Source organism: Corticium candelabrum, chromosome 2 (assembly GCF_963422355.1).
Source record: "Corticium candelabrum chromosome 2, ooCorCand1.1, whole genome shotgun sequence".
NCBI lineage: Eukaryota > Metazoa > Porifera > Homoscleromorpha > Homosclerophorida > Plakinidae > Corticium > Corticium candelabrum.
Genome location: NC_085086.1, coordinates 738922 through 751421, shown reverse-complemented (window position 1 = coordinate 751421; position 12500 = coordinate 738922). Strand labels below are relative to the sequence as shown.

Sequence of the window (12500 nt, the reverse complement as noted above, 5' to 3'; positions counted from 1 at the left end):
GCATGCTCACTGTACAAACACACCCACAAGTTTGTGTTTGTGCCCCTTGTCTAGCAAATTCTAAATCTGCCACTGATTAATTAATATATAGCTATATATGTATTTTGCATGAGTGTGTGTTGTGTTGCATTAGCCTGCAAGACTGGCTTTTTTGGAATTGACTGTCAGCAGCAATGTGCTTGTAAAGTTGGCGAAACTTGTGACCGCGTCACTGGCAAATGCACGTGCACGGCAGGACGGACAGCTTCGCAATGCCAACGTTGTAAGAGAATGCAGCGACTATCTTAATGTGCCTTGCGTTTAGAATGCGAATGTCTTATATGTTGTAGCTTGTCTTCGAGGTTGGTATGGCGAACACTGTCTGACTAGATGTCGATGCGCGCACAATGAGGAGTGTGACAGGATGAGTGGAGTGTGCGTATGTGATCCGGGATGGCAGGGGACTTGGTGCACTGAAGGTTTGGACTGCGTTATTTATTGAATACTTTAGATTAAATGTTTGTCTTTATGACGATAATATTATAATAGTTATTATTAGAATATGCACACAGACGCGCATGTTTATTCACACAAATACGCACGCACGCACGCATGCACGCACGTATGCACAAACGCGCGCGCGCGTGCGCGCACACACACACGCACACACACACACACACACACACACACACACACGCACACGCACACACGAGTGAACGAGCGAGCGCACGGGCAAGCACATACTATATAACAAACAAACCAACAAAGAAGGAACCAAACAAACAGGAAAGCAACCCCAAACAAACAGATAGGAAAACGAAACAGAAACAAACAAACAAGCAAACAAACAAGAAAAAACAGGCAAACGAAAATAAAATATGCAAACAAAAACAAAAGCAAGAAGCAAACCAACATACAAGCAAAAAGGTAAACAGAAACAAGGAAATCAAGAAAATCAAAAACATACAAACAAACAGGCAAAACCCAAACAAGGTAAAAACAAACGGGCAAACAAACCAACAGAACAACCAACCAGCAGACAAACAAACCAAGGCAAACAAACTAGCAGACAAGCAAACCAGCAGGCAAACAAACTAGCAGACAAGCAAACCAGCAGGCAAACAAACAAGCAAACTCACGAGTAAACATACAAACAACACCCTCATGCACTTGCGAAGAGTACCGGCAGACTGACGTTACGAGTTTCTTTTAGCTTGCGACTCTAACAAATGGGGAAAAGGTTGTGCAAATTCTTGCAACTGTCGGTACGGCGAATGCAATTCTGTTACCGGACTTTGCTCTTGTGACGATGGATACATGGGAGTCAGATGCGATTTACGTAAGTTGGATATTCTCATAGCTTTACTTTGCAATTATTAATAAATATTGTTTGCTATTGTCTTGCTGTTTGTTTGTTTTTGTATCTATTGTGGAGTAGTTTATTCTATTTATTATTGGTTGTTAATAAATGGCTGATTGTTGTTTGTTTGTTTTTATGCTAGTTCATTTGTTTTCTTCTTTCTGTTTGTTAGTTTTAGTTTTGTGCTTTTTGTTTGTTTGCCTGTCTATTTGATTGTTTGTCTGTTTGAGTATTTATTTGTTTGTTTGCTTGCTAATTTTTGGTTTCCTTGCTTGTTTGTTTGTTCTTTGCTAGCTTGTTTGTTATGTTACCTGCTTGATTGTTTGTATGTTTGTTTGCTTTTTTTTAGTTTTTGCTTGTTTGCTTGTTTGCTTGATTTTTTGTTTGCTTGCTTGTTTGCTTAATTGTATGCTTGATTGTATGTTTGCTTGATGTTCTATTTGCTAGTTTGCTTGTTTGCTTGTTTACCTAATTGCAGGTTCGCCTTTTTGCCTGTTTGCTTGTTTACCTGTTTGAATGTTTGCCTTTTGACCTATTTGCTTGTTTGCTTGCTTGTCGTTTTGTTTGATTGCTTTTTGCTTGTTTATTTGTTTGCTTATTTATGGTTGAACTGTTTAGTTGTTTTCAGTTTCCTTGCTTGCCTTTTTGTCTGCTTGTTTGTCTTTTCTTGTTATTTCTTGCATATTTGCTTGCTAACTTTTTTGCTTTGTCTGTTTGCATGTGTACTTGTTAGCCTGTTAGCCTGTTTGATTGTTTACTTGTTTGCTTTCTTCCATTTTTGCCTGTTTGCTTGTTGGTCTGTTCGCCTGTTCGCCTGTTTGCTTGTTTATTTGATTGCTTGTTTGCATATTTGCATATTTGCTTGTTTGTCCGTTTGTTTGTTCGTTTGTTTGTTTTTGTTTGTTTCTTTGTTTCTGTGTTTGTCTGTTTGCCTTTTAGCCTGCTTACCTGTTTCCTTGTTAGCCTCTTTGCGTGTTTGCCTAATTGTCATTTAAGTTTGTTCCGATAAGATTTTACTTGTTGACGAACGTTAGTTTCCTCGTAAGTTGTACGGAGTGGTTTTACACTTGTCTTCCACAGTGCTCTAGTATTCACATTTGTATTTCAGCTTGTGACAAGACCAAATGGGGACCGAATTGTATCAACTCATGCGATTGTGCTATGCACTTGGCGTGTCATCCCTCTGATGGAGAATGTGAATGTCCTCCTGGATGGACGGGAGATGTGTGTGAAAACTGTGCGGCCTATTGCTGGGTCATGGAAACGGTCAAAATTAATCGATTATGTTGAACTGGTTTGTTTAGCCTGCGAGCTTGGATACTATGGCTGGCGCTGTGAGTCGGTGTGCAACTGTGTAAATGGTGAATGCGATCACGTGAATGGATCCTGCGACTGCTCGATTGGCTACACCGGAAAGATGTGTGAAGGTAAGGTTTGAAACATTCAACACGCTGCACTGGATATAGCCATACATGTAAACCAAAATTTAGACAACTTTCTCAATTAACTCGTATTAATAAATTTTTATTTGCCGGCTTGCTGCTGGGCAGATGAAATAAACTAATAGACATTGTACGGAACCAACCAAAGTAATCTAAGAAGGAGGATTGATTAATGGACATGCAGATAGACAGAGAGTCTTGGCATCGTACACTAGCTTGTCGCTGTTGGAGTAATGTTGCAAACGTTACGGCGGCAGACACAGACGTGCGCTACTGGGCGATTTTGGCCTCTTCATCTTCTTTTGCACAGGGCAACTAAGCAATCCTTAAGTTGACTGTAAACGAAAGCCGGGTTTACATCAATTTATTAAAACACGCAAGACATTACGCGTCTGCGTTCTCGTCTTTGCATCTTGCGTCTCCTTGCACTATTTTTTTGTTCACATTAAGCTTGCGTTTACATTAAATGAGTTTTCGTCTTAAGTGTCTAGGTTAGCGCGTTAGCCTCTCGTGACTTGCAACGACACAATTTTACGCACGCTATACATATCAATGTCTTTTGAAGAAGCTGTTTTACTGATTGCAAAACATTTGTAGCGTTTGCGTTGTGTCGAAAACAACAACGAAGAGAGAATGGGTCACTCCAGTTTCTGCCAAAAGGCTCTTGCAAGGGGCCTATTACAATTTGATACACGAAATGCGTCTCGGCGATGTAAAAGTACAATTGGACAAACGTATGGTCTCAACTAGACGTTCTTCAATAAAGAATACGGGGCTCATTGCTCTAGCCTCGTACCTGATCCTCTCGCGCTGTCGTGCTATACGGGAACTGGGCACGACGGACTGCAACGAGGCTACATTACTCCACAAGTGACGTCGATGTATAAAAAGAGAGAGACGCGAGACACGAGAGCGAGACGCAAGAATAGAAATCGAATCTATTTTCCTGTGTTTCTTTACTTTGCAAGACACAGTGACGTCATATATCCAGCAAAACAATTGCTACACAATCCACAACCGACAAACAAAATTTGTATCCCGGATGCCACTTTGCATCCATGGCTTCAGTTCTTTGTTACGAAACCGTTTCAAATTGAGTGAAACCTTTGTCATAGGATTAACACACAGAAGTTACAAACAGAGCCCTTTTTTCTAATCTGTTTAGCTATAGGCTCAGTCGATATCAACTTGATGCATAAACAATAGAGTAAGTCTTATGTGAAAATATTTCATATGGGTAGTTCAATTTAGCAAATAGGTTAAGACGTGACACAGTGAACTCTTTGTTTAGTCAAGCACTCTGTCGATATTTTTATTAGAAAGTTCGTTTACTAGCTGAACGTTAAATTTATCAATTTGGTCGTTTATTATCGCAAGGCCTGAATTTATATCAATGTTGCAGGATTTTTCTAGCCTTTTCAAACATGCTTCTTCGTCTATATGTGCATTTTTAGCTCGCTCTAAAAGGTGTGGCTGAAGTTGGTAATTAGTTGTGCTGACCCTAACTATTCAGCTCACGAAAACACAAAATTCAAGAACACATTACGTGTACTGTTGTCTTACTGCTGTAGGCATTCGCGATCTGGTTTGTCATTTGTATACATGCACTACATTTGTTTATCTAAACACTGTAGTATGATTATAATATATCTCCCTCTCAAATATTAAGGAATTATTTATTTAAGTTTATTATGTTATCTAAGCTCTTCATTCAAAGGAAACAAAGAGTAAACTTTGCATATCAAGCAATATTCTGATGGAATGGGTGGAGCAATGATCATTATCCAATCATTTTGTAGAATCGACTGACCAACAGCTAAAAACATTTCCTATAGTAGAGCAGCTCTTATATAATCAGTGGTCTAATGAGCGGCTGGTTGCACTTGCAGCCAGAGTTTAGCAGTCTAGTGGTCCTTCCTAGTAGACAAGAATGAACATAATAGGATGCATCTTGTTGTCTGAAATCTGCGCACCAACTTTCTCAAATGCGCATCAAGCATATTTATTGTTCTACAAATTTTATAAATTTATAAAACGCATTTATAAAATTGTCAGTTTAGAAATAGAGCTTATGGTATTTATCTAACTGGAGAATGTTAGTATGTTACCGAAGTAGAGAGATATACGTTTGCCGTGCAGAGAGGAATGAAACAATTTGAAACAGACGATTGCTGAATAAAGTTTAATATTAAATCTCTACTATAATATCAATATTCAATACTTTTAGTATAGTTGTGTTGTAGTACTGTATGTATGATATTGCTGTGATGTGTAGCAAACTGTAGCGAGAATACGTTCGGCGATCAATGCTCTTTCACCTGTAATTGCGGTCAAGATCAGGAGTGCGATCCAAAGACGGGGTGCTATACACCTTTAGTAAGAGTCGAATTCCTGCTCACTGAACGGCCTAACTAACCATCATTCTCTGTTGGTTTACTCGCTTATTAGTTTGACTACAACGCAAACGCTTCCAAGGTAAAACATTGGTATACATGCTTGACATTTGCGTCGACAACGTTGTTGACATTATTTGATTTTGTGCAGTCGGACGACGGCGGATCGGTAAGTCTGATGGTTGTGGGTGTCGTCACTTTTTTGTAGCAAGTAAGTACGTGGACGTGAGGAAGAGTTAAGCTGTGTGACACACGTAGTACATGCATCGAGTGCTTGTATGTAAGCACACAGTTTGAAGGAAAGGATTTTCGTCAAAGGAGAAACAACGAGAAAAAGAAATATTGACTGTAGATGAGATAATGTAAACAAAGAGAGAGTAAGGAAAGAAATCGACGGGGAGGAAAATGAAAGAAAGAATAAAATAAATTAAACAGAAAGAAAGAAAGTAAAGGTAGTTATAGATATACAAAACGTAAAATGTAGTTATAGTATGTACATCCGGTACTCTAGTGTTGATATTAGTTATATCCGGGACTTGAAGGGCAACCAGAGCGAGTTCGACTGAAGGGGTGATTTTGCCGGGTTTCTTGCGTTCTTGCGTTTTTGCGTTGTGTTTTTCGTTTTGCACGCATTATGCTATCGTATCATATAAGGAGAGGTCAACTAGAGTTTGGCTAACTGTACGCTTGTCTCGGAGCAGGAAAAGACCCGTCAGAGTCACTCTAGGGGTGAGACATCATAAGTCAAGAGCAAACGGACGGACTCGTGCCAGAACGAGAAAGAGATTGGTGAATGAAACAAATTTGAATAGATGGGAGAGGAAACGGATGAACGAGAGGGATAAAATAGAAAGACATTAGTGCATGTGTGATTGTAGGTCAACCGCCTTATTTCTGTTTTTGTTGTAGAATTCGAGCCGTATTGGTGCTTTCGTTGGTGGCGTGGTTGGTGGAGTCGTGCTACTTTTGATTATCGTCTTCGTCGTTGTTGTTTGCAGACGCCTAGGAAAATCGGATAAATTCATCATATCTGCGGCTTACTCATCGGTATGAACTTATGCGTTACAAAATCCTTGTAAAAATAGTGTACAGATTGATGAACACAGATAAGGCAGAATGACAGTCAGATGAACAGGTTAGACTAACAGAAAGGTGAGATAACAGGTAGCATCTGCCACAGACCAGGCGCGTAGCTCGCTCGGACTCTGGGGCAAATAGCTCAGTGGGTTAGAGAGTCATCTTATGGAGTGTTTACATCCGAGACCTTGATGATTTGCAAGTTTAAGTCACAGTGATGGTGAGCTATAGCATAGTTTCCTTAAGCAAGAAACTAACAAACAATTGCTTCCTTCGACTCAGGAGTATAAATGAGTACCACCAGAAATGCTGAGGAAGAAGGCAGCCTACCTAGGTAGCTGATTCAAGACCCCCTGAAGAATCAGCTAAAGGGGCATTCCTGGGTAAATATAACTGTCTTCTTCTTCTTCTTCTTCCTATTCTTTATCTTCTTCTTCCTCTTCTTCTTCTTCTTCTAGCGGGGAGAGGGATGGTTGCCAACTCTGAAGCAACCAAACGTGATTGGACTGTATGACTGTTAGATATGGTGTATGTCATCTTTTGCAAGCTGCTTCCTGGTACTGTTCAATGCTCTTTGCGCTAGGATTTTCTGGTACCCGTATATAAATACAGATTAGTCATTTAGGACAGGACAAGGTACCAATTCTAGACGCCTAAGCGGCTTTCCCATGTCGACACTGTGTTACATCAAGGGTCAAATTTCACTCGTGACGTAACTTAGATCGGGGAAATTTGCGCAACCCGCAAACCCCACTGGCTACACGCCTGCAGACTAGCAACAAACTGACTGACTGAATGAAAGGCGGACGAATAGACAGAAAGACAAACAGACAAACAAGAACACAGACTAATAGACAAACAGAGAGACAGATAAATACGCAAACACACACACACACACACACACACACACACACACACACACACACACACACACGCACGCACACACACACACACACACACACACACACACACACACACACACACACACACACACACACGAGTGACGCACTCAGCTAGTCATCTCTACGCAAACATTCAACATTCCACAAACAATCAATCCAACACATTTATAGAGTCACTACTACTAATGCTACTTCATTCATTCTTTGCATTTAGGATAAAGACAAGGTAGCATTCACTTCAAATGACACTCTAGAAAAAGAAGTCGATGAACAAGGCGGATTCGACAATCCGTCGTTTGAAGAGCCAAAAGACAACATATACGTGAAGTCGGGAGAGCAACCTACCAACAGTAAATCTCATCATTACGAATTCGATGACTCCATTCCTGAATGATGCACAACAATTGGAAGACATCGAAGTCTGTATGTGTTTGTGTGCTCTTAGCGCGCTTATCTAGAACACGTGAAATTTATTCTATCTCCTGTATCGTTTTGTGTGTTGATGTGCATGTTGCGAGACAGCTGAAAATTGACGGTTTTGTCTGTATTTTTGATTTGACAGGGAAGCTGTTGACGTCCGGTCGTCCGTACATAGACAGCTTTGTGAATATAATTAGTATCAATTGCGAACGAAACTCATTAACGCATTTTCTCGATCAATACTTCTCGCAATAGCGGATAGAATTGTGAGGGTTGTAACACCGTCCGTTTTAGCAGTGGTATTAACTATAAACTGTCATATCTAATCAATTACTGTAAATTCACAAATTTTCGTACTCATTTAATTATTGTACGGGGTTTACTGACAATCTTAGCGCACGCTAGTACGGTAACGGTTTCATTCCACGTGATCGTCGCGTCGCTCGTTATTCATGAGTTCTAAGCTAAAGCGAAGTGGTATCCATGTGTGGCTGACGTCGAAAGATAAGAAAGAACAAGTACTGCTATCTAATAGATCATGGCTACTCAACCATAATCGAGCGACATCCGGAATTCATCAAACGACATCATAGCTGCGAACGACGGTGTAGAGCAAGCTCTGGATCGAGATAACTAGCCAGCTAAGAGGAGAGAAAGAGGGCAGTATCACGTCTACGATTCTAGGACTACGCTTACCATTGCCCGAGTTGCGGAAGAATGTGAACTGACGAAGGCATGCAGTCGTCAGGAAAAATTGCTAGATCAGACTATCACAAAGTCAACCGTCCGATCGATTCACAATGCGTGTGAGTTGAGTGACACTGTAGCATTGCAAACTGGACGTGTTATACGTAGAGAATTTCATTTTGGTCTTCCGTCATGGTAAAACCAGTGTATTGTTTAGTTAGATATTGCGTTGTAGTACATCATCAGCATTGCTAATTTCTATTAGTAATATCAGTTTGTCATTTAGAAAAAAGTTTAGTACGCATTTTAATTTAGTAAATTTAGAAGTTGTACGAACAATGGGAAAATATGTGGATTTACAGTACGCTAATAATAAATTTACTAGTATTACATTAATTTTTATATTTTATACCTAAAGTATCTGGAGTGCGTGAATAGTATTTGGATTATGTATAATAAAGAGCAAAAGTTTATTAATTAAAATTCTGTAATGGAAAGTAACGTTATCTCAATTTATAATTTAGTGTCTATTTATTTGTTTTTTAAAATTAATTAAGCTACGAGCGTAGAAGAAGGACACCACAATAAGTGGTGGACTGCTTCGCGAGAAGCTCACTCTAAACGGGTTGAATTGACTTCCGGTCTGTCTGTCGGTATGTCTGTACCTATCTATGTTTGTAAGTATCTATGTTTGTTTGTAAGCGTGTGTCACGGGGGAGTTTGTCAGCCAATCAGCAGTCGTTTTGGGACGCAAACGTAGGTGACGTAATACTAGCTTGTCAGCGTGAATCACTCTCGGGAATTGGCAGAGCCAATCAGCAGACCTTTGGCACATCAACAATGGGTGACGTAACAATCCCGCGCATTATGACAGAAAAGCCGAGATGTCGTAAACCTCCATTTTATGGTCAAACTGTCGTCAAACCGAGAAGCGCAGAGTAAAAATCAGGTAATAGTTGTTCGCGTTTGTTACTTTTTACAAAATAATCGCAAAACAAACGAATTTATCGTTCTACAAGAAGCCAAACCAAGCGAAGGTCCCATGGGACCATGCAAGCTAGGCACCGTTGCATCATCTGCGATCAAGAGAGCAATATGTTCTAAGTAGGACTGATGATGAACGATCGACGTCGTCTTGCAAGAAAGATCCGTGGGAAACGTTGTGTACGCTGCTTTCTTCTGGATCCGGTCGCTAGATGTACATGCATGTCGCTTCACAGTATTTTCTATGCAGCTAGGAGACGTACATCGATCTCTAGCTACAACGAAATAGCGGAACGAAAGATGGCGACGATTCAATAAAAGTATGATAATGATGTCCATCTCAATAGTCAATTAATTTATGAACTTCAAGTGATGCAAGATCGCTATACATGAAGAATTGAGACATAACGTGGATAACAAGCCCGCTCTGTGCAAGAGTTGCGCAGGTGTCATGCATGTGCTGAGTTCGAAGTAGTGTGGGACATTGATGGTATTTAGTTAATTATCTTTAATTACATTGATGAGCCTATGTGTTTCAATGAATTCCCGTATATCTTCTACCAACAATTAAGCTAATGATTAATTAATGATAATGACAATAAATAAACAAAAATTAATAAAATTTACATTGGTATTTACAATAAATACACACACACACACACACACACACACACACACACACACACACACACACACACACACACACACACACAACGTCACTTCTGTCATGTGTGGTGAATTCGAAGTATCTATAGTGTGAGACATTGATTTAGCTAATTATCTTTAATAACATCGACACATCCCTGTGTTTTCAAAGAATTAATTAATAATAATTACAATATGTAAACAAACATTTAATAAAATTTGCATTAATATACACAATAAATGCACACACACACACACACATGGACACACACATGGGCACAAACACAAACACACACACTCACACACACACACACACACACACACACACACACACACACATACACACACACACACACACACACACACACACACACACACACACACACACACACACACACACACACACACACACAATGCTCGTAGCTGTGAAGCGACGGTGTAAACACAGCTTCATTTACTAGTATAATAATGGCCAACGCGTCTGACCTATGTCCGTCACGGATGTTGTGTCTTTCTATAAACGTTCGTCGTGGAAATTGCGTCATTAGGGTCATCTGATTTCGTCACGGAAATTACGTCATTTTCTATTCGATATGCGTGAAACTTTCCACTCGTCTCAGCTAGTTTTTAGGTTTGCAGTTTTCTCTGACACTTAGCATATTTTGCAGCAGAAGCGCCAAACTAATGCCAGACCTGCGCATGCGTCGTGAGATTAATCAAGTCTGAGATACGGCCATATCAGTTGTTCTTTGTCTATTTAGGTCAACGAACCAGTTGGAAGGTAATCGGTTTGTGGCGATATTTAGGTCTGTCATGTTGGTGTGGTTTGTGTGTACACCAACATGTCGTGACTGCAAGATAGAAAAATTGGTGACGAGATGCCATCTGCTCTTTGTACCGCTAGTGCGACACCTGCGCGTTCTCTTCTTACGTTTTTGTCTTTTGATGCTCGCGTTGACAGCACATATCCACTAGAATTGTTGAGAAAAGAATGCAAAGTGGCGTGGCTCTCGTGTTGTGGACACTGCTGATGTGCACACTTGCTCAGCAAGAAGACAGTCTGAAGGTTTGACTGCACCCTGAAATAGCGTTCCTGTATAAGATAAATGCAGGTCCAATGCCATAGCGTATATAGCTATGCTTTTTGCTAGGTGGTTGGCAATGATCTGGAGTACGACCTCTTTCGGATGGACCAACCGCCTCCGAGTGTGGATGCTTGCACGCGCGGGTCGCTCGACAACTGGGCGCTCAATGCGTTTGTTACAATGTCTTCCACGGACGCGAAGTCGACGCTCAAATTAGGTGTAAACGGTAAGTGTGAATGGGTGCGTGGTACTGTAGTTGTACATGGCACTTGCTAATTGAAGTGCCTGTAAGTACACAAGCACGCACGCACGCACGCACGCACGCACGCACGCACGTAAACACGCTGGCTGTATATTTCTAAGTTGAGCTATTTGAAAAACGGGTTCTATTTACCTTTTCTGCTCTTTTTACAGTTTTATGGCGCACCCAGCGTTCTCTAACTTTCATAATTTTTGAGTATGTACTGTACTACTATCTGTGTCTGTAGTACAACTACATGCACGCTTAGTACTATTTGTAAAGCCGTTCGTGTCTTGGTTTCGTCTACTTGTAATGTGCTATGTATAGAGAGGCAAGGTGACTTGACACTGCATGTGTAAATGTTTTATGTGGCCTGTTTCCTGGCACTTACTTATGCTAAGTCGATAGGGCGTTCAGAGAATTTGGCGACGTCAAAGATTAACTCAGGACATATCTACAGTTTACCCAATTAATGTGCAAGTGTTCGTTTGATATAACAAAAATTGGTTAGAATTGGTTGATTCTATACACACATATTGCACACTGGTAAAAGAATGTGTTGTATACCAACAGTTGCGTGATCAGAGTGAGACATTTGACTGGTTTAGTCTAGAAGAACGCGTTTTGTTTTATTATCTTATTGCTTCTTGGAAGGCGCGATTGCAAGCAACCGTACACTGCGAAAAGAGTTGTTTGCAAGGCTAAGCAGCCAGTTCACACGGAAGAAATAAAGGGTTGTAAGCTTGATTGAACATTTCCCAACCCAAGTGCTCTTTGTAGCCATTGATCGTTTGTACAAGTGTACACGCATGCATTTATAGAACGCCTGTTCATGATCGCAAATTGTGCACATGTGTTCTGTCACTGTCTCTGTCTCTTCTCACTTAAAAAGTGTTGATGATGACCTCGATGTTGATATTGTTTCCGGTTTTATCGTATTGCATATTGTTGAATGATGTCGTATCAACAACCGCAGAGCTACTATTGACTCTTTTGAGGACCCATTCAGTCATATTTTCGTGTCTAGACAAACAAGGCAATTGTTTGTGTTGCTTCGGTTGTGTGTGGTGAAAAGATTACAGGTAGATAAATTTTGATTGTAACAAAATGTTTCGTTGCGACTAAACGTCGTGAAAATGGAAAGTGGGTTCAACGGTTTTCAGTCTGCATAGTCTAGTTCATATATTATTTGATTTCTAGAGATATTATACACATTAGTTGGTGTGTTGTCTGTTTTTTTATGTAGATAACTTAAACCTGACTAAATGTCCTTCAACGCAGACAA

General features: G+C 40.3%; 1 protein-coding gene and 2 long non-coding RNA genes across 3 annotated transcripts in view; all 3 read left to right on the top strand.

The window, feature by feature from the left end:
- Nucleotides 1-7899, top strand: part of LOC134198141 (multiple epidermal growth factor-like domains protein 10) — a 24272-nt gene extending 16373 nt beyond the window's left edge. Inside the window, exons 10-19 of the mRNA XM_062667479.1 lie at nt 134-262; nt 330-458; nt 1193-1318; nt 2448-2576; nt 2644-2766; nt 5057-5157; nt 5230-5256; nt 5326-5343; nt 6084-6221; nt 7368-7899. Coding sequence (XP_062523463.1) covers nt 134-262; nt 330-458; nt 1193-1318; nt 2448-2576; nt 2644-2766; nt 5057-5157; nt 5230-5256; nt 5326-5343; nt 6084-6221; nt 7368-7547 — 1100 coding nt within the window. The 3' untranslated portion in view covers nt 7548-7899. The remainder of the gene's footprint in view (nt 1-133; nt 263-329; nt 459-1192; nt 1319-2447; nt 2577-2643; nt 2767-5056; nt 5158-5229; nt 5257-5325; nt 5344-6083; nt 6222-7367) is intronic.
- Nucleotides 6289-6901, top strand: LOC134198006 (uncharacterized). Its single transcript, XR_009972731.1, has 3 exons — nt 6289-6471; nt 6534-6634; nt 6710-6901. It is a non-coding gene; the product is annotated as an uncharacterized LOC134198006 (long non-coding RNA).
- Nucleotides 7900-10593: 2694 nt separating the features above from the next.
- LOC134198112 (uncharacterized) lies at nt 10594-11119 on the top strand. Its single transcript, XR_009972778.1, has 3 exons — nt 10594-10670; nt 10794-10955; nt 11041-11119. It is a non-coding gene; the product is annotated as an uncharacterized LOC134198112 (long non-coding RNA).
- The last annotated feature ends 1381 nt before the right edge of the window (nt 11120-12500 follow it).